Below are 24,745 nucleotides of genomic sequence, written 5' to 3'. Positions count from 1 at the left end.
GCAAGCACTCTACCACTAGGCCAAACTCCCGGCCTCAGGTAACATTTTTCATTTGTTCTCTTTGCCTTAGATAAAGAGGACAGGGGAACAGGCTTGGTGGGTTACATACCTGTAATCCTAGCTACTTAGGAGGCTGAGATCTGAGGATCAAGGTTCAAAGCCAGCCTGAGCACAAAAGGACCTGAGACTTTTATCTCCTATTAACCTCTAGAAAATGGGAAAGTGGGGCTTAGCTCAAGGGAAGGGCGGTAGCCTTGAGCTGAAGAGCTCAGGGACAGCATCCAGGCTGAGTTCAAGCCCTATGACCCACAAAAAGAGGGGGGGGTGGGAGGGAGAGAAAACGGGGAAAGAGGGAGAAAACTGTGGATTTAAATCTGGAGCCAATCTGTGACCTGCAAAGCCTCAATCTTGCCACCTATGAAATGGGCCACTGCCCCCGCTTCCTGTGGCTGAGAAGACTGAAGCGGGGTTCAAATGGTGCTTCCAAAAAACCACCTGCTTCCTCTGGGGCTACAACTGTGCAAGCATGAACAAGGACTTGATAAAGGAGTATGGGAGGGAATGAATGAATGAATGGTTAGAATTTCCAGGATTAAGCAACCAGGAAAGAAGATATGAGCAGGGGCATGGAACAGCTCCAGGGCCCAGTGCCACCCTTGGAGTGGGGAGGCATCACTAATCCTGTCCCAATAGGGGTGATCCCTAAGCCACCATCAAGAGAGCCCTCACTTTTGTTGGTCTGAGGAGAAATGGGTACCAGCAACTGGAAAGCCTCTAGGCCCCGAGGCAGCAGAAAGTTAACTTGAAAGCATTGCATGCTGGGAAGCAGAGCTGAGTAGATGTATTGCTATGGCAACCTCACCATCGAGAGGGGCAGGGCATGGAGGGTCTCTGCTGCTAAGGACTTAGTTAGAGGTCATGCTCCCACCCATACCCTCAAACCCTGATCACACCAATATCATGTGCTGATAGTGCAGCACGCTGCTTGGGAAGGCCCAGAGAGCAAAGTGAAGAAGGGTCTGGAACAGCCCAGGAGGAAGGCAAGAGCCCTGCCCCTGCCCCAGGTCCCACTTTACCCTGCAGAGTCCCAAAGAACCTCAGCAGGCCAGAGGGTGACTCCTGCCCTCCAAGATCCAGGCATACTCACACAGACACTCTTAACACAAAGAGCTCGTGGAGATCACACACACACACACACATCTGCCCCAACACGCGTCTACCTGGAGATCTTTCTCTCTGTCTCTCCTCCCCTCCTCACTCTCCAACATGATACACAAACACACATCCATCCCAGCACGGAGATCACATGCACACGTCTACCTGGAGACCTCTCTAACACACACACATGAAGATCACACATACTATGGTGACTACCCACAGCATGAAGATCACACGCAACACAGAAATCACACAGTGCAACAATGGAGCTCACACGCACCAGGGCACATACATGTTGCGGGAAAGTCAGCCGAGCTATCCAGCCATCCCCATTTTTGCAGCAGTGAGAGAATCCCCATGAAGCACAAAGTGCCTTCAAGGTGAGGGGAATTACGAGGGAAGGAACAGCCTTTCAAGGCACAGAAAGCTGGTTGTCTCTAGGAGGGCAAAGCATAATACTGCACATCTAAGTGCTTGCCTGTGGGAAATTCCAGCCCTGGGTCAGGCCTGCAGCCTGAGGCCACAGGGAAGCCAGCAAATCTGAGGTTTGGGAGTTGACAGAAATAGAAAGACAGACCTCCAGGGTCTGGTTTATGGGCCTGGATCTTTGTTTGGAAGAGTTAAAATCTGTTTTTCCAGACACTGTGGTGAACCCACCTTTAGGCTAAGTAAACCTTTTATTAACCCTTAGGTAGCTGAAAGACTCCCAAACATCTTGTGACAGCCAGGACACTGCTGGCTATTTTCTTCCTATAGATAGTCCAGTCACCTGTGAGGGGGGAAATCTAATCATGATGTTTTTCCTCAGATGCCTTGATTGTATCTTCTCCATCCATCTCCTCATGGCTAACAGCTACCTGAACACCTGGTGACAGAGATCGGGTGTGTACTCACACATAGGGATAACGTAAACACACACATGCACACACACATGTACATACAAAAGCCCACCTTTCAGAGAGAACCACCCTGTACTCACTGGTCAAGATCAACCACGGGGATTCACCTTCCACGTCCAACCTCAGGCCTACCAAAGTGTGGTAGGTTCTGCAGGCCCGGCCCCAAGCTCCCAGCCTCTGATTTGCTTGTTGTTTGCCAGTCCTGGGGCTTGAACTCAGGGCCTGAGCATTCTTCTTGAGCTTTCTCAAGGCTAGCATTCTTCCCTTGAGCCACAGCACCACTTCTGGCTTTTTCTGGGTATGTGGTACCAAGGAATCAAACCCAGGGCTTTGTGCATGCTAGGCAAGTACTCTATCACTAGGCCACACCCCAAGTTTTTTGTCTTTTAATTTACTTTATTGTTTTTGTAAAGGTGATATACAGAGGGATTTCAATCACATGAGTCAGGTAATGAGTACATTTCATCCCTTCCCTCACTCTCTCCTAGTCCCTCCCTCCCATCTCCACCCACGAGTTGTCCAGTTTACCTTCATCAATTCCAGTGAGCTCTACTGCTGTGCTTTTTCACCCTGGTTCCCTCAAGTTCTCTACCCTCTCCTGCCCAAAGACAAACAAATGAACAAACCAGACAGAAAGAAAAGAAAACAGAAACCAAAAGAAAGAAACCTTTTGTTTCTGTATCTTGGAGTTCATATATTATATGTGAACATGTGTGTGCGTGTGTGGGGGGGTGTTGTGTGTGAGTGTTGTGTGTGTGTGTGTGGCTGAAATCTGAGCCAACCTAGACAGAGAAGGTTATGGGACTGTTGAATTGCTCAGGGACAGCGTCCAGGCCCAGGGATAGGGTGGTAGCCTTGAGCTGAATTGCTCAGGACACCACCCAGGCCCAGAGTTTAAGCCCTATGACTGACAAAAAAAGAAAGAAAGAGAGTGAGAGAGAGAGAGAGAGAGAGAGAGAGAGAGAGACAGACAGACAGACAGACAGAGACAGAGACAAAGACAGAGAGACAGAGAGAAAGGAAAGAAGGAAGGAAGGAAGGGAGGGAGGGAGGGAGGGAGGGAGGGAGGGAGGGAGGGAGGAAGGAAGGAAGGAAGGAAGGAAGGAAGGAAGGAAGGAAGGAAGGAAGGAAGCCTCCAGCCCTGGCTTGGCCCTGGCCTGTCCACCCCTCTACCCACCCTTGGGCCTGCTCTCACCTATGGCAGCGCCTCCTCCCTCCGTGGCTCCTGCAAACCACGGCCTCATTCCACCAGGACAACGGCCCTGTGGCCCTGTGGCAGAGGCTCTCCAGTCCTGGGCATCTGGGGCAGGAAACTGGCAGAAGTCAGGGCTGCCATTCGAACTGAGACAGGTGGTCCGTTGCCAGGAGGAAGTTGACAGTTCAACTTCAAACACATGAGTGACGCAGGCACCGCACTGCCTGCCTCCCTGTTTCACCTCTGGGTGCGCCTCCCTGTCCCACTGTACCCTCCCTGAGCACCCCACCAGGCCAGACACCCTCACCCACGGGTGCCACGGGCGCGGAGCTCGTGCAGCTGAGGCAGGAGGCCGCGCCCATGGCCTCTCCGAAAGCACCGTCAGCCACCGCATACCTGCTGGGAGTGCTGGGTGAGTACCTGCAGGGCCTGCATGTGCTGGAGTGTGGCGACAAGATGGATGCTCTCCAGATCATTTCTGGAATGTTCGGGAGGGCTGGGGCTCCTTTAGCTAGGCCCCATTCATTACCTCTGCCTCCACCATCCTCCCTCTGCTTTTCTCTGTGCCACTGAGGGCCTCCCTGGAGATCTGTGCTCTGGAGACTCAGCCAAAAACTCAGGCCATCCAGCCTCTCTGCCGTGTGCCTCCAAAGGGTCCAACTCTCACTCCGTTGGTGACAGGGCAGCTCTGAGGATGCCCTGGCAGAGCAGGCTGAGACGGAGCCGACCCCTCTGAGGACACAGCCCAGGCATGTTAAACCTACACAGTAGTTCCCTCAGCTCTGGGGGCTGATGGGGAGGGGCACAGGCATGCCGGGACACGGAGGGTACTAGGTCTGGGGGCCCAAGCCTGGGTGCTAAGCCTGGCTATGTGTGCCACCAACAGACCTGTGCCTTCTCCACATCTCCATCTCCCCATTTACAGCATATAGAGAAGGGGGTCCCATTGTTTCCAGAAGGCTTGTTTCATGTGCCAGGGCGAGAGGCGCTGGGCTCTGGAGTATTTAGGAAGAAGCCAAGGATCTCTTGCTTTGTGGGGAGGGGCTGGCATCTTGCTGCTTTGGTAGGGTCTTAATTGGCACCTTGAGTGGCTGGTGTGTGTGTGTGTGTGTGTGTGTGTGTGTGTGTAAGTTTGGATGTGTGTGTCTGTGTGCGTGTCTGTATGAAAACCATTCTTCCCTGGGCACTGCGTGGCCATCGCTCCTCATGGTGGGACTATGTTTAGGCCCGCATAAACTCACATGGCTGTTTCTACACGGAGCCGCCAGAGGTAAGCAGCCTAGCAACAGGGTCTGGTTGTCTTTCTGTACCCTAGGATGCCGCAGTAGCCTCTGGCTCTGGGAGTTCCTAAGGGCAGGCCTCTGCCCTCCCCACCCCAGCACCACTTCCACTCTTCCGGTGGTTCGTTGGTGATAAGTCTCACGGACTTGCCTGCCCTGGCTGGCAGTGAACTGTGAGTCTCAGATCTCAGCTTCCTAACTAGTTAGGATGCCAGGCATGAGCCATGGTGTTGGGCTTCCATTTATTTTTTTTATGTGAGTGCTGGTCTTGGGGCTTGAACTCAGGATCTGGGCACCGTTCCTAAGCTGTTTTACTCAAGGCTAGTGTTCTACCAGTTTGGCCAAAGCTCTACTTCTGACCTTTTGGTGATTAATTATAGGTACAAGTCTCATGGACTTTTCCTACCGTGGCTGGCTCCGAACCACGATCCTCAGATCTCACCCTCCTGAGTAGCTAGGATGACAGGCGTGAGCCACCAGAGCCCAGCGTTACTGACCCATCACAGCAGTGCAGGAAGTAGAGAAGCCTATCTCGTCCATTTTACAGTAAGGAAAACTGAGGCCCAGAAAAGCTAAGCGGCAAAGCCCAGTGGAAAACCTGCCACACCTTCACATAGTCCCTGTCTGCTCTCTTAGCTAAGAGAAAAGTCCCCCGAAGCCTCAGGACACAGCCTTCACAGTGAAATGCAGCCCTGAGGATGGGGAACCCCCCCAGGAGACACTATTTTTAAAAGACCCATTAGCACCCCAGATCTAGAGATACCACCACCTCAGAGCTGGACCTTTGGCCCCGAGTGTTTCTGGAGAGAGTGTGACAGGCCAGGTTCTCCACGCTGGGCCTGGACCGCCAGAGACAGCCATAGGCCTCCGGAAGCCAGCTTGGATCCTGCTCTACCATTTGCCAATTAGGTAACTAGTTCTGTAAGCATTAATTTTCTCATTGTGTGTTGAAAATAGTAATTCACTTCCTAGAGATTTATGGGGATTCAATAAATCAATACACATCAAGTATCATGCATTGTATGGTAGCATAAGAGCTCACTATATAATGACAACAACTGTTATTATTATTACTAGGTCAGCAGGAAACAAGATGAAGTAGGATGGGGAGGGAAAGAGTATCTTGCTAGAAGTTCACCTCACCCTCAATCTCAACCCCAGGGCCTCTTGCAAGGCTCTTCATTCGTTTATCCATCTAGAATATACACTGGGTGCCTGGCTCTGCACAGAAGCAGGGGCCAGCAGGACGGCAGGAGTCGTTAGTGCACCACTGACTGCCCAGCTCACAGACACAAGAGAGGCAAGCACCTGATATCCCCGTCCAAAACCCTGACGAAGCCATATGCTGACGGCTCATGCCTGTAATCCTAGTTTCTCCGGAGTCTGAGATCTGAGGATTACTTTTTGAAAGCAGCCCAGGCAGAAAAGTCTGTGAGACTCTTGTCTCCAATTAACCACCCGAAAAAGCCAGAAATGGCACTGTGGCTCCAAGTGTTAATGGACTAGCCTTGAGCACAAAAACCTAAGGACAGTGCCTAGGCCCTGGGTTCAAGCCCCACAATGGAGAAGGAAGGAAGGGCGGAAGGGAGGGAGTGAAGGAAGGGAGGGAGGGAAGGAAGGAAGGAAGGAAGGAAGGAAGGAAGGAAGGAAGGAAGGAAGGAACCCTGACAAGTGCCACACAGGAAATGCCAGCTGGCTGGCACAGTAGGACAGTAGGCTGTCACAGTAGAGCCCTCCTAGCCTGGCAGGTAGTGAACCCCAAAGGTGAAGTCCTCTGAGACCCGAGATCCAAGAGAGTCAAAAACCCACCCAGCAAAGAAAGGAGGGAAGAGAGTCCCAGGCAGAGGGAACAAAAATGGTGAAGGCCATGGAGAAGGCCAGGACTGGGAGGAGCTGGAGGGGCCAGGGGTCAGGGCTCACTGAGGCCAGGCCAGCACCTCCCATCTGTCCTCAGGAATTCCTCCAGTCCCCATCCAGACCAGAAGGAGCGGGCCAGCTCCTCATGCTTGCATGTCTACAAATGGAGAACGGGACAGCAGGAAAAGCCCGCGGATGGCCAACCCCCAGTGACTCCTCAGGCCTGAGCAGTGGCCTGGGCTTGCTCAGTGCAAGCCCTATGTTGTGAGGCTTCGGGGTGGGGGAGTTAGTCGAGAAGGAAAGGGGCCTGGGAGAATACGCATCCAGGCCCTAGCTGGTCAGAGGAAAGTTGTGGACAGCAAGCGTGTCAGAGCATAGCCTAGCTTCGGGCTACAGGAGTTCCAGGAAAGAAGTAGCAGGAGTGGTCACCCCTCGGGAGGCCCTGGAGAATCTGAGTTCAGCCTGGAATTGCTCTGGTGAGGGGAAAAAAACTTAAGAGGCCGGAGACTCATGTCTAGAAATATGCATACATGATGCTCCCAGGCCGCCTCCCGCCTATAAAACTGGACGGAAATAGGAAAGCTTACTTGACGGCATTGTGTGAGGATTGGGAGGGAGAATTGGTGGTGGTGATGGTAGTGGTGATGGTGATGGGGTTGGCGGGGGCAATGATGGTGATAACAGTGGTGATGGTGGTGATGGTGGCACTGGGGACAGCGATAATGTCAGAGGGGATGATGAGGTGATGGTGATGGTGGCGATGCTGTTAGCGATGTAACTGTTGGAGGGAGAAGATAGGAAACCGGCCAGACACCCAGGCAGAGGCCACGCCATCGACCTGGGGTGTTTTCTGCACAGGGCACTTCCTTCCTTCCATCCTTTTTTTTTTTTTTTTTTGATTGGTCATGGGGCTTGAAGTCAGGGCCTGGACGCTGTCTTTTTCGATCAAGTCTACTGTCCTATCATTCCACAGCTCCGCTTCCAGTTTTCTGGTGGTTAATTGGAGATAAGAGTCTCACAGACTGCCGTGCCCTGGCTGGCTTTGAACTGCGACCCTCAGATCCCAGCCTCTTGAGTTGCTGGGATTACAGGCATGAGCCCTGGCACCGAGCAGCACTTTCTTTCTCTAGGCTCACATGGTTCTCACTCATTCCATCTTTCCTGAAGGCGATCTGTGAGCGGGGCCTGGCTAAGTCCCCACACCAGGACTTCAGGGTCTGTCTGCACTAACAGCTAGGGTCAGCTTGTGTGCATCTCTACAGCTCCAAACTTAGCACCATGAAGGTGCATTAGAGACTGAGCACACAGCATCCATTTCACAGCCCCGTGCTGACCCTTGCTAGCCAAAGATTAGCACAACGTTAAGCCACCTCACTCAGACCGGCCACACCACAAGAGCTGGATGATTGACAAGCTCTTAAAAGTGGTGACTCTGGGAAAGGGAAGTAGAGAGCCTGGTGGTCAGGACTCTATGCTTTCTAGAAAGGGATTTCTCCCACAGGGAAATCCCCAGGAAGACGTGAGGCCCTGGCCAAGCAGTCCCAAGCCTGGCCCACCAGAGACCGGTAACCCCAGCTCTGAGCGCTGCATCCAGGCCCTCGTTGTCACCAGAATGGTGGTCTTGTGCTCAGTTCAGGCGCCAGATGAGCACAGCAGATTCAAAGGGGTTCAGAGACTGACTTGGTCCCAGGCCCACATGCAGGAAGTGTCCAAGCAAATACTACATACATATTGGTGCCCAGGAATTGGACCTGTGCCACAGAGCAGCAAAGAGCAGATCCAAGAGTCTCCTCTCCCCACCCACATGGCCTCAAGGAGCCTCAGCCCTCATGATTTAGCCAAAGGAATGGCTGTGTGAAGGTGGATTGCCCTGCTTCCTGTGGCAGGCCAGCAGGGCAAAGGGTTCCCTGCTTCCTCCATCGCCTGACAGCATAGCTTCCACACCGCTTCCTCCCGAAGCCCTCCCCCTACGATAGAGCAGATGATGGACAGCTGGACCATCCAATTCTACTCAAGCCAGAGCTCAGACACTGCTCCAGGCTGGACACTCTTCTGTTCCCAAGAGTAAGAGTCCTTGTCCAATTCCTGCTACTTCTGGGACCACTGTGGTGGTGAGGTCTAGCATAGGGCCACAGAGAATTGGGGAAGGGGATGTGGCAGCTGCAGGAGGTGCCCGTCCCCTTAAAATTCCACCACCATCTTGAGAACACTCAAGACAAGAATCAGACTTTTAAGGGGCCAGGAGTTTGGCCTAGTAGTAAAGTGCTTGCCTAGCAGGCACAAAGACCCAGGTTCAATTCCTCGGTACCACATACATAGAAAAAAAGCTGGAAGTGGTGCTGAGGCTCAAGTGATAGAGCTCTAGCCTTGAGAAAGTCCAAGGACACAGTGCTTGGGCCCTGAGTTCAAGCCCAGGACTGGCAAAAAAAAAGAATCAAACTTTTAAGAAACCTGCTGGTTTTTAGACCAGGCAATGATTCCTCCCAAGCAATGGAAACAGTGCTTCCTATATAAATGCTGTCCCAGCCTCCAAAGGAAGTCAGGATGCCCCAGGCACTCCTTCCCCACTCCTCCGTGGTGCACACTGGAGAGGGCTGGGTCCCTGATCCCTGGCTTGTGATGGTAGTGATCATGATGATGGTGGTGATGGTGGTAGTGGAGATAGTGATGGTGATGGAAGGGGTGTGGGGTGGTAGCAATGGCAGTTGTAATGCTGATGGTGGCTTTGTTGGTGGCAATGACAATGACAGGACAGTGGTAGTGGGGTAATGATGGCAATCATGGTGGTTTTGTTGGCAATGGTAAGGAAGGTGGTGGTGACAATGATGTTGACGGAAGTGATAATGAAGGAGATGGTGATGGTGATAATGATTGTGGTGATGGAAATGGTGTTGGTAGTGATGGTGGTGGTGGTGGTGATGGTGGTGGTGATGATGGTGCTGGTGGTGGTGGTGATGATGGTGTTGGTAGTGATGATGGTGGTGATGGAGATGGTGTTGGTAGTGATGGTGGTGGTGGTGGTGATGGTGATGGTGGTGGTGATGATGGTGCTGGTGGTGATGGTGATGATGGTGTTGGTAGTGATGATGGTGGTGATGGTGATGGTGTTGGTGATGATGATGGTGGTGGTTATGATGGTGATGATGGTGTTGGTGATAGTGTAGGTAGTGGTGATGGTGATGGTAATGATGGTTTTGGTAGTGATGATTGTAGTGGTGGTGATGGTGTTGGTAGTGATGATGGTAATGGTGTTGGTAGTGATGATGGTGATGGTGTTGGTAGTGATGATGGTGATGGTGATGATGGTGTTGGTAGTGATGATGGTGGTGATGGTGTTGGTAGTGATGATGGTGGTGATAGTGTAGGTAGTGGTGATGGTGATGGTAATGATGGTTTTGGTAGTGATGATTGTAGTGGTGGTGATGGTGTTGGTAGTGATGATGGTAATGGTGTTGGTAGTGATGATGGTGATGGTGTTGGTAGTGATGATGGTGATGGTGATGATGGTGTTGGTAGTGATGATGGTGGTGATGGTGTTGGTAGTGATGATGGTGGTGATAGTGTAGGTAGTGGTGATGGTGATGGTAATGATGGTGTTGGTAGTGATGATTGTAGTGGTGGTGATGGTGTTGGTAGTGATGATGGTGATGGTGTTGGTAGTGATGGTGATGGTATTGGTAGTGATGGTGATGGTGATGATGATGATGGTGATGGTGATGGTAGTGGTGGTGATAGTGATGGTGATGGTAATGATGATGGTGGTGGTTATGATGGTGATGGTGGTGTTAGTGATAGTGTAGGTAGTGGTGATGGTGATGGTAATGATGGTTTTGGTAGTGATGATTGTAGTGGTGGTGATGGTGTTGGTAGTGATGATGGTGATGGTGTTGGTAGTGATGATGGTGATGGTGATGATGGTGTTGGTAGTGATGATGGTGGTGATGGTGTAGGTAGTGGTGATGGTGATGGTAATGATGGTGTTGGTAGTGATGATTGTAGTGGTGGTGATGGTGTTGGTAGTGATGATGGTAATGGTGTTGGTAGTGATGATGGTGATGGTGTTGGTAGTGATGATGGTGATGGTGATGATGGTGTTGGTAGTGATGATGGTGGTGATGGTGTTGGTAGTGATGATGGTGGTGATGGTGTTGGTAGTGATGATGGTGGTGATGGTGTAGGTAGTGGTGATGGTGATGGTAATGATGGTTTTGGTAGTGATGATTGTAGTGGTGGTGATGGTGTTGGTAGTGATGATGGTGATGGTGTTGGTAGTGATGATGGTGATGGTGATGATGGTGTTGGTAGTGATGATGGTGGTGATGGTGTTGGTAGTGATGATGGTGGTGATGGTGTAGGTAGTGGTGATGGTGATGGTAATGATGGTTTTGGTAGTGATGATTGTAGTGGTGGTAATGGTGTTGGTAGTGATGGTGGTGAGGTGTTGGTAGTGATGATGGTGATGGTGTTGGTAGTGATGATGGTGATGGTGTTGGTAGTGATGGTGGTGAGGTGTTGGTAGTGATGATGGTGATGGTGTTGGTAGTGATGATAGCGATTATGGTGATGGTGATGGTGATGACGATAATGAGGATGACTCCCTTGCCAAGTAGAAGCTCTGCCCAATGGCCAAGTGGTCAAATCCCTTTTCCTGTCTGTGCCACAGCCTCCTCTACTGGGAGTCTGGTGCTGGGCTGTGACAGGCCATTGCCGGCCTACTGTCGTACCTCGGGAGTACAAAAAGGAGCAAATGCCTGCCGTTTTCCTTTTTGGTTAATTGTGCAAGTGCCTACAGCTATGGAGTCAGCCTTCCCTGAATGACAAATGCCAGGGGAATAACACGGCAGCCCCCAACCCACAAAAAGTGATTCCTGCCTTCCCAAGACCCAGCGCAGGCCCCTGGTCTCCTGTGCTATTGTCCCCCTGTAGAGGAAATGAGTGGCCATGTCGCACGCTCGGGGGGGACAGGAGGACCCTGTGCGTGGAGCTGGTCTCTGCCATGAAGGCCATGTGGCAGCCTGGGTGGCAAGCTCCTCAGAGTCCACTGAAGAAAACTCACTCCCTGCAGGGTATTTTAAAAAGCAGTTGTTTGCCAGGCACCAGTGGCTCATGCCTGTAATACTAGCTAGGCAGGAGGCTGAGATGGGAGGATTCTAGTTCAAAGCCAGCCCGGGAAGGAAAGTCCGTGAGACTCTTATCTCCAAGTAAGCACCAAAAAGCCAAATGTGGAGCTGTAACTCAATGGTAGAGTGCTAGCTTTGAGCGGGGAGGGGACCGCTAAGGGACACCACGTGGGGCCCGCATTCAAGCACTAGAACCAGCCCTCCTCCCACCCAAAAAGTTGTTGCTTTGTTAAAAGAGGGGGGAAAATAAAGACAGCCACCATCGGTCCTCTATGACAATGCTCACATAGGAGTCCCAGACCCTGGAATGAAAACCCCTGGATTTGGAATCTCACAGCCGGGGCAGGAGTGGTTAGAAGGAGACAGGGGCTTCACTTTCTGACCTTCCTCTCTTCTTTCCACAGTCACTTCCTGCCTCGGGTCCAGGTGGGGCCGTCCAGGTAAGGAAAGGCTGTGTGAGGAGAGGCCTGGGACAGGGCAAGAGCTGAGCCATGATGCCATCCAGCTGGCAGGGGAATGGCTGACGTAGAAGCCATCAGCTCCACAGGAGCCAGTGCCACCTCATGTTCAGACACATCTATCTGCACAAACACACAGGCACGCACACATAGAAGGCGCCTGAGCAGACCATGCTAGCTGCAATCACGACTCTACCTCCCTGCACTGGAAACACATGGGCCCTCGCAGTGTTCTCTGTATCCTTTCCACCTGAGCTATTTTCCACTTTCTCTTTTTTTGTGTTTGCCCAGGGCTGACCTCAGACCAGGGTCCTCCCAGCTCCGCCTCCCGTACAGCGAGATGACAGGCCCTCACTACCACCTGTACTTACTTGTTGAGATGGAATCTCATGTTTTTTCCAGGCCGGCCACAAACAGTGTCCCCCCCACCCCAGTCTCGGGCTCCCAGATAGTTAGAAAGATCAGGGCTAAGTCGAACTTTTTATTTATTTTTTAACCCAGGAGTTACCTCACTCGTTCTACCATAGGCCTCTCTTTCATCTTGATTCAGATACCATTGTGCTGAATTTACTTAAGAAAAACTGAAGCTAGAAAAGGCCACAGGGGCTCAGCAGTCCAGGGCCAGGACCTGGACCCTACACTGACATTCTAGCTCTGACCTCTAGTGAGTTACTCGTTCTCTGAATTCCCATCTCCCTTCCCATGAGATGAGGAGACAGATCTCTTCCCCAGCAGCAGCCAATGAGGGAGCGCAAAACCAAATAAAGGATTCTGCCAATGCGAGGCGATGGGCCAGCCTGCACTACCCTTGGCTGGCCAGTAGACCCTGGCAAGACCAGCCCCTGCCCTCTGGATCCCTCACATCATCATCAGTGAAATGAAGTAGCTCTGGGTCAGGAAAAACCCTGCCCCTCAGAGCCTCCTCACAGAACCTCTCACCTCTCAGAACTTGTCTTGAATAAACACACACTCTGCTCAGATTTATATGAAAAATAAATCTGCAGGAAAGTCTTGCTTCTACTTCGCTCCATCTGTTCAGTCTCCACCCACACCTGACACCCTACACAATGGCTATGTGCCTCCCTTGCAAATCCCTCCAGAGGTCTTCATGCACACACACACACACATGCACACACATACACACACCCCTGCACATATAACACATGATATGCATCATGCATACAAACAAGTGCCCATGTACAAACCACATGCACTCATGCACCTGTACCCAACATGCACACACACGCATGCACACCTCATGGGTTTCAGTCAAGTGCAGATCAGAAATATAGCCAGGCCCAAAGTGGTTAGCTCTATTCTGAATGAATACATGGCTTTTCTGGCTATCATTCCCTAAACAATATAGTATAACAACCATTCATGTAGCATCTGTATTATATTTGGATTATAAGTACTTTAGAGATAATTTAAAGAATTTGGGAGAATGTGTGTAAGATGTATGCAACTATCATGTCTTTTTATTCATGTTTCTGCGGGAAAAATTAATAACGACCCTGAAATCAGGGCTTTGTTCTTGCTAAGCACACTCTACTACCAAGCTATCTCCACAGTCCCTGTGCTATTTTAGACAAGGACCTTGAGCATCTGTGGATTTTGATTCCTATGGGAGATTTGAGAACCCATCCTCCAGAGATACTGAGGGGCCATTTAAGTGCATGGAGCCTCATAAAAATCACAGAAGTTGCCAAGCAGCAGTGGCTAAGATCTGAGGACTGCTGTTCAAAGCCAACCCCAGAAAGATAGATCTGAAAGCCTCTTATCTCCAACTACCTGGCAAAAAGCCAGAAGGTGAGCTGTGGCTCGAGTGGTAGAATGCCAGCCTGAGCAAAACAGTCAAGAGACAACAAGGCTATTTATCCAATATTCATTCCCTCTCTCTCTCTCTCTCTCTCTCTCTCTCTCTTACACACACACACACACACACACACACACATACACACACACACACACACACACACACATACATACACACCACCTACCTATCTATGACCTAGCAATTTCACTGCTAGGTATTTACTAAAAAAAATGATAATACACCTGAAGAAACAATCCCAGTATTTATGGAAAACCATATAGCAAATCCATACAAATAAAATTACTTATCAATAAAAAGAACTACTAATACAGGCAGCAACATCTACAAGTACATAGAAATATATGGAGCAAAAGAAGCCAGACTCAAAAAAAATGCATATAATTCTGTTTAAATCCATGACCTTGTGAAATAGGCAAAACTAATTTCATGTGACAGAAAGCAGATCAGTGGTTGCCTGAGGCTGGATTTGGGGAAATTAATTGTCAAGGGCCATTCGAGAACTTCCTGCTTGATGGACAGGCCTCAAATCTCCAATTGTGATGATTGGCTGTGTGCTTGAATAATTTTCCAGTGCCATTAACAGTCTTCTTAAACTCAGTGCATTGGGCTGCATGAAAATTGTAGTGTGGTAAAAATAATTTGAAGCCAGGCACAGTGACTCAACCTTGTAGTCCTAGCTATTTGGGAGATTGAGACAGGGAGATCAAAGTTTGAGAAGTTTGTGAGGCTCCATCTCAACCAAAGGCTGCGCCCCTCTGTGCTGCAGGGGAGCACAGAGTCTGGGCATGGTGTCATGGGCTGGCCCCTCCCCAGCAAACATGGGGACCACTGGGAGGACCAAAGCATAAGCCAGCCTGAGACTAAAGAAAGACCCCATTTGCAAAGAATCAATGCAAAAAGATCCCAGAGGCCTAGCTCACATGGTAGAGAGCCTACCTTGCAAGTGCAAGGCCCTGAGCCCAACTTCTGGTATTGAAGGGGAGCAAAAAGAGTTAAAACAAACACAAGTCAGGCTCCATCTCAGACCCACTGAAGCAGAATTTCCTGGAATGGAGGTGCTGAGAATAAATATTTTGTCTCCTGCCTGAATTCCCCTCCAGCTGTGCCCCAGAAGGCACTAAATTGGGAACCAGCAAGCGAGGAGGCAGCACGTGGAGTGGGAGGGGGTCTAAGCTGGCCTGAGGGCTCAGGCTCAGGCCTGGCTGGGCAGTGGGGACCCCCCACACCTCCTATCTAATATCTCCCACCCCCTCTTTGCTCCCCAGATCTCCAGGTGCGGGTCACTGGCTCCCCTTCAAGGTGCCAGGGCCAGCTGGAGGTCTCCCTCACCCAGGACCGGTGGAACACAGTGTGCAGTCAGAGCTGGGGCTGGAGCCCGGGCCCCCAAGTGGGAGCCCCTCAGTACATGGAGAAAGTGTGCCAGCAGCTGCACTGCGGGCATGTCTTGGCCTTCGGCTTTTTCCCTCCGTTTGACAGATCCCGGAACCAGATCACCTGCCATGGCCCTGCGTGGTCTTTCTCCAACTGCAGTGAAAGCTCACAGGTCCAGTGCCCTCCACTGGGCCTCATCTGCCTGGAAGGTGGGTCTCAGACGTGGGGGTGGGGGTGGCGTGGCTAGATGCTTCTAGGCCTATGACCCGGGGCCTGACCAAGCACAGGACAGGAAAGGAGCTCCTCCAGATTATAGGAGACAGGCAGGGGAGGCCAAGGGGACACTGGTACCTGTCTGGTAGGATGGAAACCATAAGACGTGGTTCAGCCAAGTGCCAATTTCCTTGTCCCTCTCAGCCTCCATATTCCCATCCCTCCCTCCCTCAGAGGGAGGCTGAGACTGAGTGTGTGTGTGTGTGTGTGTGTGTGCGCGCGCGCGCACACACGCGCACGCGCACACACACACACACACACACACACACACACGGAAGGAGGAAGGGTGTCACATGGTGTGTTTGTCCTCCCCCTCTTTTCCTTCTCCTCCCTCCCTTCCTCCTCACCACCATGTCTCGTTACAGAGTTCTCCCAGACGGCACCTCCACCCACGACCACACCAGAGCCCACAGGTAAGAAGGCTTTGAGGCCTGATGGGGAGCAAAGCGATCCGGGAAGGGCCAGATGTAGCATTCAGCGCTAGCTGCCCAGGGCACAGCTGCTGCTTTTGCATTGGGACCAAATAGCCTGGACTGCAGAAGGTGGAGGAGTGCTCAGACCTGTTCCCCCCTCCCTTCTTCTTCCCAGCTCCCCCCAGGCTGCAGCTGGTGGCTGGGCCCGGGGCCCTGCAGTGCGCTGGCATGGTGGAATTCTACAGCGGCCACTGGGGTGGCACCGTCCACCTTGAGGCCCAAGAGCAGCTGGATAGCCTGGGCAACCTGGTCTGCAGTGCTCTCCAGTGTGGAACCTTCTTGAAGCATCTGCCACAGGATGAGCTAGCCAGAGCCCCAGGCCTACCGGAGCCGATGAGAGAGACGGAGATGGGCAATGCCAGCCCTATGGCTGAGGGGAGGAGCCCTTTGCCAACTCGATGGAAAGTCCACAACTCCAACTGTACCAAACTGCCTGAATGCTTCAGGAAAACACAGCCCCAGGAGGGCGGCCAGGTGCTGGCCCTGGTCTGCTCAGGTCAGTGGGGCTGACAAATAACGGGCGTGTGTGCAACACAGCACAAAACTTGAGTGAAGCCTTTGGGAGAATGTAAGGGACAGAGATGTGGCATCCAGATCCCTGGCCTCTAAGAAGTAGGAAGGGTTGGGGGTGGGGGGGAGGTTGCCATGGAAACCCAGCCCAGAGAATGGCTTCCTGTCCCTGAGAAGGCTCCAGCGTTGGTCAGATAAGATTGCAAGGCTGATGAGGAAGAGGAGGTCCCTGGGGTGTGGACTTGAGAGCACAACTGCCAAAGTGGGGAACCAGAGCCAGCCCCCTGTCCCCCCCCAACCAGGAGAGGGCTATGCCACAGGTCTGGGTGGGACTAGTGTAGCTGAGGGAAGGAGACAAGGGAGGCCAAGGCTGTGGCTGAGCAAGGAACAGCAGGTGCTTTGAACAGTTCTAAGCCAGACAGCGTGTCTGGCGAGGTGGTAGGGCCCTGTCTGCAGGCATTCTTCAAGTTTTACACTCACCTCTCTTTTATGGATGAGGAAGGTGTGGCTCAGATTCCATTTTGTTCCAACGATCACACACAGTATTAGCTGGGTTTTCTTTTTCTCTCTCTCTCAAGCAATGTCTGTTGGGAACCTGGTGTTTCTCAGCTTTTGGTACTCAGTACCATCCAAGAAATCGGCTTACGTGGTAGGGTGGAAAACACTAAGGGACAGCATGTAGGCCTTGAGTTCAAGCTCCAGTACTGACAACCATCACATAAAAGGTCTCTGTGATTCCGGTTCAAATATAGGAGGCACAGCTCTGGATTCTTCAGACTGGGGACTTGGGGTGATTTGTGAAGTGCTATCTCTTCCAGGCAGAAGTAGCCCCCACGGGTTTCGGCCTGATGAGAGGCCAGTGGCTAGCTGCAGGCCCTCTCCCCACCAAGGAGCCCTCATTCAGACTACAAACCTGCAAAACCATGCCCGGGTCTTCTTGCCTTTGAAGATGCTTCTAACTAGAAGATTCACTTGGGCTTTGAAACTGGGTGTTGCCATGGAAACTGGCCAAAGCTAGTGAGATCACAACTCATTCTAAATGGAGCAGAGCGGCCTCATGCTCCAACAGAAGAGATTTATTCATTCGTGTCTCTCTTCTGGCCTCATTGCTCAACATCAGGCCCTCAGAGGGCAGTGTTTGGGCAGTGGGCTACCGGAGTTCTGTCCACCGGGGCTTCGAGTGGGTCTTCCCACTCTGAAATGCATCTTGGCTGCCAACAGCAAGCTTGGTTGGGGAGACACAAGAAGGAGGGATGTGGAAAGGAAGGCTAAGTGTGCATCTCCTCTCCTAATGCTTCCCCTCCCCAGGTTTCCAGCCCAAGGTGCAGAGCCGTCTGGTGGGAGGCAGCAGCATGTGTGAAGGCAGCGTGGAAGTGCGCCAGGGCGCGCGGTGGGCCGCCCTGTGCGACAGCTCTGCAGCCAAGCATCGGGCCCGGTGGGATGAACTGTGCCAGGAGCAGCAGTGTGGCAGGGCCACCTCCTTCCATGTGCTGGACACCAGTGGGACCTCCCTAGGGCTCTCCTGTCCCTATGAGAAGTTGTCCCAGTGCTACAAGCTTCAGGAGAGAAAAACCCATTGCAAGAGGGTGTTTGTCACATGTGAGTTGACTACAGGCCACAGCGGGCGGGGGTGGCTGTGAACTTGCCCGCCACTACCTTGTCAGGGCCTCTGCGCCTGAATAAAGGATGGCAGATAGGGTTCGGAGAGCCAGTGGGCTCAGACTGTGATGGGCATGACCACTAAAGAGGACACTGGGAAAGTCCACAAGCAGATCGCTGTGAGGGGGCAACAACTCTCCTTAGAGCTCTTGCTCTCCTGGGGCAAAGGCAAGAAAATTGTGGGTAGGCAATACATACTTACCACATGCACATGAATAAGGGATAAAAGAGAAAGGGAGGGAAGGAGGGATGGGGGAAGGGAGGGAGGGAGGGAAGGGAGGAGGAGGAAGGGGAGGAGGGATTTATGGGTGAGTGGATATAGGTAAATGGATAGTGGATGGACTAATGAGTGGATGGATGGATGGATGGATGATCGACGAATGGATGGATGATGGATGGATGGACTAATGTGTGAGTGAATGGATGAATGGATGGATGGATGGATGGATGGATAGATGGATGGATGGATGATGGGTGGATGATGGGTGGATGGACAGTGTGTGAGTGAATGGATGAGTGGATGAATAGAGGTATGGATGGATGGATGGATGGATAGATGGATGGCCATTGTTTCACCATACACACATTGGTCCTTGATGGTAGATGATGGGAAGCTGATCACCTCTAAGTAGCAAATAGCAGAAAAACAGTTGATCCCAAATGTAAGTAGATGCTTGATGATCAGCTGGAGATCATAAGTGGTAGATGGATGAATACATTTCCTAGAAATAGGCAGGGGGCTAGCCAGAGAGATAACTCTCTTCCACACACACTGGTGGGTCTGTGGGAAGCGGCGTGAGTCAGACTGCAGCCATGCCCTGTGAGGAGAAGAGACAGTTCTCCTACCCCCATGACCACCACTGACCTAAGCCCTCCCCGTGCCCAGGCCAGGACACAAACCCAGCAGGCCTGGCCGCAGGCACCGTGGCCAGCATCATCTTGACCCTGGTGCTCCTGGCTGTGCTGCTGGTCATGTGTGGACCCATCGCCTACAAGAAGCTGGTGAAGAAATGTAGGTACCAAAGCCTCGGCCACCCATCCTCCCCCTCTGCCTATTGGCTCTTCACTAACAGAAAGTCAGGAAGGCAGCCTCAGCCACGCTGAAGCAAGCCCAGAGCTGGGACATGTGCAGGGCGTCTGACAGCAGGAGACACTTGGCCCAGGCCTCCGGTTCCACCCCGTAGCAGCTACTGTGATACTGACTGAGCCACCCCATTCCTCTGAGCCTCCATTTCCCCATCTGCCAAGTGAGCAGCCCCACAGCTTGCAAAGGCCAGGGATTGTCAGTTGGCCTTGCAGAGCTCAGGAGGCAAGGCAGGGAGATTAGGAGACATTAGGAGTGAGATTCGGGTGCTGGTCCCAGATGCCCAGCTAGGTCTGCTCTGATTCTCAACACCCATGGTTGTTTCTCTGGGCAGTCAGCTATCTAGCCCTGAACCCTTCTCTGGCACCTGGTAGCTCCACTTCCCCTCTCAAGCGAGTTAGAAAACTGAGACTAGAAGACAGCCCAGTACCCAGCCCTCGAGGAACTTGCACCTTCTCCCTCCTCACCCTGCCTTACTGTCTGTCACTCAGTTCGCCAGAAGAAGCAGCGCCAGTGGATTGGCCCTACGGGAATGAGCCAGAGCAGTAAGTACCCGGGGGAGGGAGGGGGGGAGGGTCCCTCCGTCCCCACCCTGGGACTCAGGCCAGGGGGGCTAATGACAGACTGGCAGCAGTGACTAGAGGCCTCTGATCTCCACCACACTCCACTAAGGTGTGATTGTGGCTGGCTATTGTCCCCACACTGGCGAGGGCCGAGGCTTTTAACTGGGGCAGGTGGCTGCGTGGTTTTTGCCTCTGAAGCCTCAGACACCCGGATGTCCGCTGTGTCACCTGCCCTCTGTAGTTGACTTAAGCGGAGCTCCATCGCCGATCTCCCCTCCCTGAGAAGCATTTTCTAACACAGGAGCCAACAGATCCAACAGAACACAGGAGCAAACAGACCTGGGAGACTACAAACTGAGCAATGTTCAACTTAAGTCTGTTTCAGAAACCCTTATTTGTGGGCATGTTTCTCCATTGTTCTTCTCCAGGGCAAGGAGGTCTTGAAGGATTGTGCAAGCTGACTTTTATCACAAAATGCTTATATATTTTTTACTGTCTTATTTTATTTTCTGCTGGTCCTAGAGCTTGAACTCAGGGCCTGGGCACCTTCCCTGAGCTTTTTCACTCAAAGCTGAGGTTCTACCACAGTCAGCTCCACATCCAGCTTTTTGCTCATTAATTGGCAATGACTTCTGTTTTGGGCTAACTTTGCATTGTGATTCTCAGATCTCAGCCTCCTATATAGCTAGACAGGTTGAGTCACCAGTGTTTTGTGGTCATGGAGTAATTTTTTTTTGCCAGTGCTGGGCCTTGAACTCAGGGCCTGAGCACTGTCCTTGGGCTTTCTCAAGGCTAGCACTCTACCACTGGAGCCACAGCACCATTTCCAGCCCTTTTCTATATATGTGGTACCAAGGAATTGAACCTGGATGTGCATGCAGGCTGGGCAAGCACTCTTACCACTAGGCCAAACTGTGGGCCCAGTCACAGAATAATTTTAAAGAGCCAGTTATAGAACACTGTGATGCAGCTCGCCTAAGCCCCTGCCCTGGTTTTCATCTCCTTCCAGCAACAGCAGACCCATTATAATGCACAGAAGCTAGGCTCTCCTGCCTACCACTCCAGTCTTCCCCCTTGCAAGTTCAGGGCTGAATCCTTTAAGAAGACTCTGTGTTGTTCAGTCATTTTTTTTTCTAAATTTACTTTATTCTTGTTTTAGAGATGATATACAGGTTTCAATATATACAGCTGTCTATACATAGACAGGTGCCAATGGATCATGCTTGTAATCCTAGCTACTCAGGAGAGATCTGAGACCTGAGAATGATGGCTCAAGGCCAGACCAGGCAGAAATGCCCATGAGACTTCTATCTCCAATTAACCACCAAAAAAGCCAGAGTGGAGCTGTGGCTTAAGTGGTAGAGCACCAGTCTTGAATGGAAAAAGCTAAAGGATAGCACCCAAGCCCTGAATTTAAACACTAGTACCAGCACAGAAATAAATTCTGATGTGATGATGGCGGCCCTCAGCTCCCAGCAGGGAGTGTGTCTCCCAGTCACTCCTGAGAACATGCTTGATGACTGATGGACTGACTGACTGAGCCATGCCAATCAGATTACTACTGGCCAATATTAGGCTGCTCTCCAAGTCAGCAATGGACCCTGTTCGCATGAATACCCGCCACCCTAGGGAGATGTACCGCCAAGACAGTGGGTGCTTCTGGCCTTCCCCGGGAAACAGAAAGTTAAACTCTGGGCCTGTTGGGGACAGAGGAGGAGGACAGCCCAGGAAATTTAACCATGCTGCTATCCCCACATCTGCTCAGTGTCTTTCCATCGCAACCACACCGTGCGGTCCCAGGTGGAGAACCCCACTGCCTCCCATGTAGACAACGAATACAGCCAGCCTCCCAGGAACTCCCACCTGTCCACTTACCCAGGTAAGCAGCCAGGGGTGGGGAGGGGCGGGGTCATAGCCCTCCTGAGCCTCACTGTGATTGGAGAAGGCAGGCTTCAGGAGGACAGAGATCAAACTGCCCACTTGACAGCACACCCCAGCAGGGCTGTGGAAGGCATTCAGCTCTCACAAGCCTCTGAGGCTCCTCTGAGACCTTGAACCACTCATCACTCCCTTCTTGAGAGAAGAATGCACTTGGATGGATGCCATTAACCCCGGCCTTGCTGGGATCTAAGGGGCCTGCTTCTCTGCAGGGCCTCGAGGGGCTGGATGGTAAATGAGGCCAGAACAGAGCCACTAAGGGGCCTACCCCCGGCTCCACTGCTGGCTCCAACAATGAAGCCCAGGGAGGCTGGAGCTCTGCATCATTAGTGAACGCTTGACTGATTTGATCAAAACCAATCTAGTGTGTCAACAGCTCAAAAAGGAGCCTGTGATCTTCTAGGCCACTTGGGCTCTGAGGGCTCCGTGGAGCCCCCTGTATAAACGGCTATCTCTCCCCGCCCGTCCAGCTCTGGAAGGGGCCCTGCAGCGTGCCTCAGCCCAGCCTGACAATTCCTCCGACAGCGACTATGATCTTCACATGGCTCAGAGGTTATAAAAGGTGAGCCTGTTTCCCACCTGGCACCTGGGAATCCCACCCCCAGTTTGGGGGTGGCACTTGGTCTCCCCCCATCCATCACAAGTAGGGCCCTAAGCATGATTCTCATAAAGAGGAAGAAAAAGCATTGGCAGTTTTGCTGAGGGGCCCATTACACAAGTCACAGAGGATCATGGATCTTTTTATTCTTCTTTCCTTCTTTTGTGTCAGTCCTGTGTGCAGTCCTTTTAAGCTTTTTGCTCAAGGCTAGCACTCAACCACCAGAGCCACAGTTTCACTTTTGGCTTTTTTTGGTAGTAAAAGTCTCAAGGACTTTCCTGCCTGGGATGGTTTTGAACCACAATCCTCAGGGCTCAGCCTCCTGAGAAATTAGGATTTCAGGCGTGAGCCGCCAGTGCCTGGCTAGGATCATGGAGCTTAAAGCCATCTTGTAAACAAAGATCATTTGAAAAGATTCCTAAGGGTCTGGGCAGAATTGTACCCCTTCAGAGCTTCCAAACTCACAGCAGGGCAGAGAGGCCTCAGGCCCTGCTGGCCCCAAGCTGAGTGTCCATTCTCATCTTCCTGAGTCACCTGAGTGACAGCCTAACTCTGACAGGTCCTTCTTGCTTCACAGGACTGGGGACCCAAATAAAAGACCAAGAGCCACATCCAGCCGTCCTGAGGACACTCAGTGTTCACCATCCCCACTTCTACCCCAGCCAGAGACCACGCCCTTCCACACATGTCCTGAGCCCTGCAGCCGTGACCAGCCCTTACAGCCTTGTCCTTTCAAGCCACAGCAGCTGGACAAGCCCTCCAACCCCCCACGAATACAGTTTACAAGACAGCCCCGATGTAATCTACCTTTCCAGGCAGAGATCAGGGTGCGGGAGAAGGGGGTCCCTTTTCTTGAGCTCCAGGCAGCTTCCTTCCCATCTGCTCAGAGCTCTGGCTTTCTTCACAGCTCTGAGCCCAGTGCAGGGTTATGAGGAAGTGCACACCGTCTGGGTAGCTTTCTTTTGATATATTTTAATGTGCTCATTGTAAATAGTGATTTTTCTACTTCTTGAGAACTTGTGTACTCTGGCTTCTTCTGCTTAGGGGTCCACTTCTGTGGATCCCTCTGGGCATGGCCAGGAGAAGGGCAAAGTGCCAAGGAGCCTCTGCTGCCTTCCTGGCCAAAGGGCTGCACACCAAAAGGTTTAGCTAGAGCATGCAGGGAGGACAGGCACCCAGGCTCCAGGATTCCCACATCTATTAGTCAAAGATGCCTTCCTCTCTAGACAGCAGGGCCTGCTGGCTGTCGAGGGAGTGTGTGCCCAGCAATTCCTAGCCAATTAGGGTTTGCATTATGGCACCTAAAAGTCCCAAACTAAGGTGGTAGTAGCCAATCACAGCCAACTAGAGAATGGAAATGGCTCTGACCCTTGGGTTTCAGTTGTTTCCTCCACCAAAGTAGTAGTCTCTACTATTCAAGAGATTGGCGACGCAGTGAACCCCACTCATGCCTCAGTTTCCCTATGGCTGAGAGGAGAGATTATAAGCAGAAGCCCCAGATCTAACAATCCAGGGGTAGGCTGTATTGGGTCACAAAGCCATCAGGCATCAGCGGGTGATACTTGAAGAGGTGGAGCCTTTCTCCTTACTGGGAGCACAGACAGAGGTCCAAGCCACAGCAGATAGCTCTAGAAGCACAAAGGGGAGTCCAGAGACAGGGGAGCAGTGGTGGGGGGGTGGGGGGAGGGAAGGGGAGAGAAGGGGGAGATCTCAGGGAGGTGAATCAGGAGACGTGGACCTGCTGAGTTTGGGTACTCAAAACATCCCTGGGAGCCTGTCCTTATCACCCTGCCAGGAAGGACAGACACAAGAGCCAACATAAGAGACTATGAGCATGCCCACCTCAGCTGGGCACCAGAGGCTCACACCGTAATCCTAGCTACTCTAGAGGCTGAGGTTTGAGGATCCTGGTTTGAAGACAGCAGTTATTCAAGTCTGTGTGACTCTGATCTCTAACCACCAAAAAGCCAGAGGAAGAGGTACAGCTGCAGAGGTAGAATGCCAGTCTTGAGAGAAAAAGCTAAGGGGAGCTGTGGCCTAGTGGTAGAGTGCTTGCCTGGCATGCATGAAGTCCACAGTTCAATTCCTCGGTACCACATAAACAAAAAATGCTAGAAATGGTGGAGTGGCTCAAGTGGTAGAGTGCTAGCCTTGAGCAAAAGAAACTTAGGGACAGGAACCAGACCCTGAGTTCAAGCCCTAGTCTGGCAAAAAAAAAAAAAAAAAAGCTAGGGACAGAACCTCAGTGCTGAGTTAAGGCTCTAATATGGGGAGAGGGGGAGAGGATGGGAGAGGAAAGGAGAAGGGAGGGAGAAAGCTCATCTCAGGCTTCTCTCTTTGTTACTGGTCCTGACAGGAGATCAGCAGCACTGGGGGGCAGGCTGTCCCAGACCCAGTTTACTTACTAATGGATGGTGAACAGGGCTGACAAGTTGAACTGAAGCCTGGGTGCCCCCTGGCGGTTCTGTGTGC

General features: G+C 51.9%; 1 protein-coding gene across 1 annotated transcript; it reads left to right on the top strand.

The window, feature by feature from the left end:
- The first annotated feature begins 3,498 nt into the window (after positions 1–3,498).
- Positions 3,499–23,259, top strand: Cd5 (CD5 molecule). The gene is made up of 11 exons (XM_090348686.1): positions 3,499–3,664; positions 11,914–11,949; positions 15,070–15,384; positions 15,814–15,861; positions 16,037–16,417; positions 17,740–18,030; positions 18,977–19,102; positions 19,666–19,719; positions 21,503–21,616; positions 22,146–22,237; positions 22,851–23,259. The coding sequence occupies exons 1-10, from the start codon at positions 3,613–3,615 to the stop codon at positions 22,232–22,234; spliced, it is 1,506 nt and encodes a 501-aa protein (XP_090204812.1). The 5' UTR covers positions 3,499–3,612; the 3' UTR covers positions 22,235–22,237; positions 22,851–23,259.
- Positions 23,260–24,745: the final 1,486 nt, after the last annotated feature.

This window comes from Megascapheus bottae, chromosome 16, assembly GCF_031878675.1.
Source record: "Megascapheus bottae isolate mThoBot1 chromosome 16, mThoBot2.hap1, whole genome shotgun sequence".
NCBI lineage: Eukaryota > Metazoa > Chordata > Mammalia > Rodentia > Geomyidae > Megascapheus > Megascapheus bottae.
Note: the sequence above shows the minus strand (reverse complement) of the source record. Positions and strands in the feature narration are given on the sequence as shown.

What these genes read in the sequence shown, in the direction of transcription:
- Cd5 (XM_090348686.1), top strand. Translation starts at nt 3,613, where the DNA reads ATGGCCTCTCCGAAAGCACCGTCAGCCACCGCATACCTGCTGGGAGTG. An exon ending in GGGCCTCATCTGCCTGGAAG is followed by an intron (nt 15,385 to 15,813) that starts GTGGGTCTCAGA and finishes GTCTCGTTACAG; the next exon opens with AGTTCTCCCAGACGGCACCT. An exon ending in CCACCTGTCCACTTACCCAG is followed by an intron (nt 21,617 to 22,145) that starts GTAAGCAGCCAG and finishes CCGCCCGTCCAG; the next exon opens with CTCTGGAAGGGGCCCTGCAG.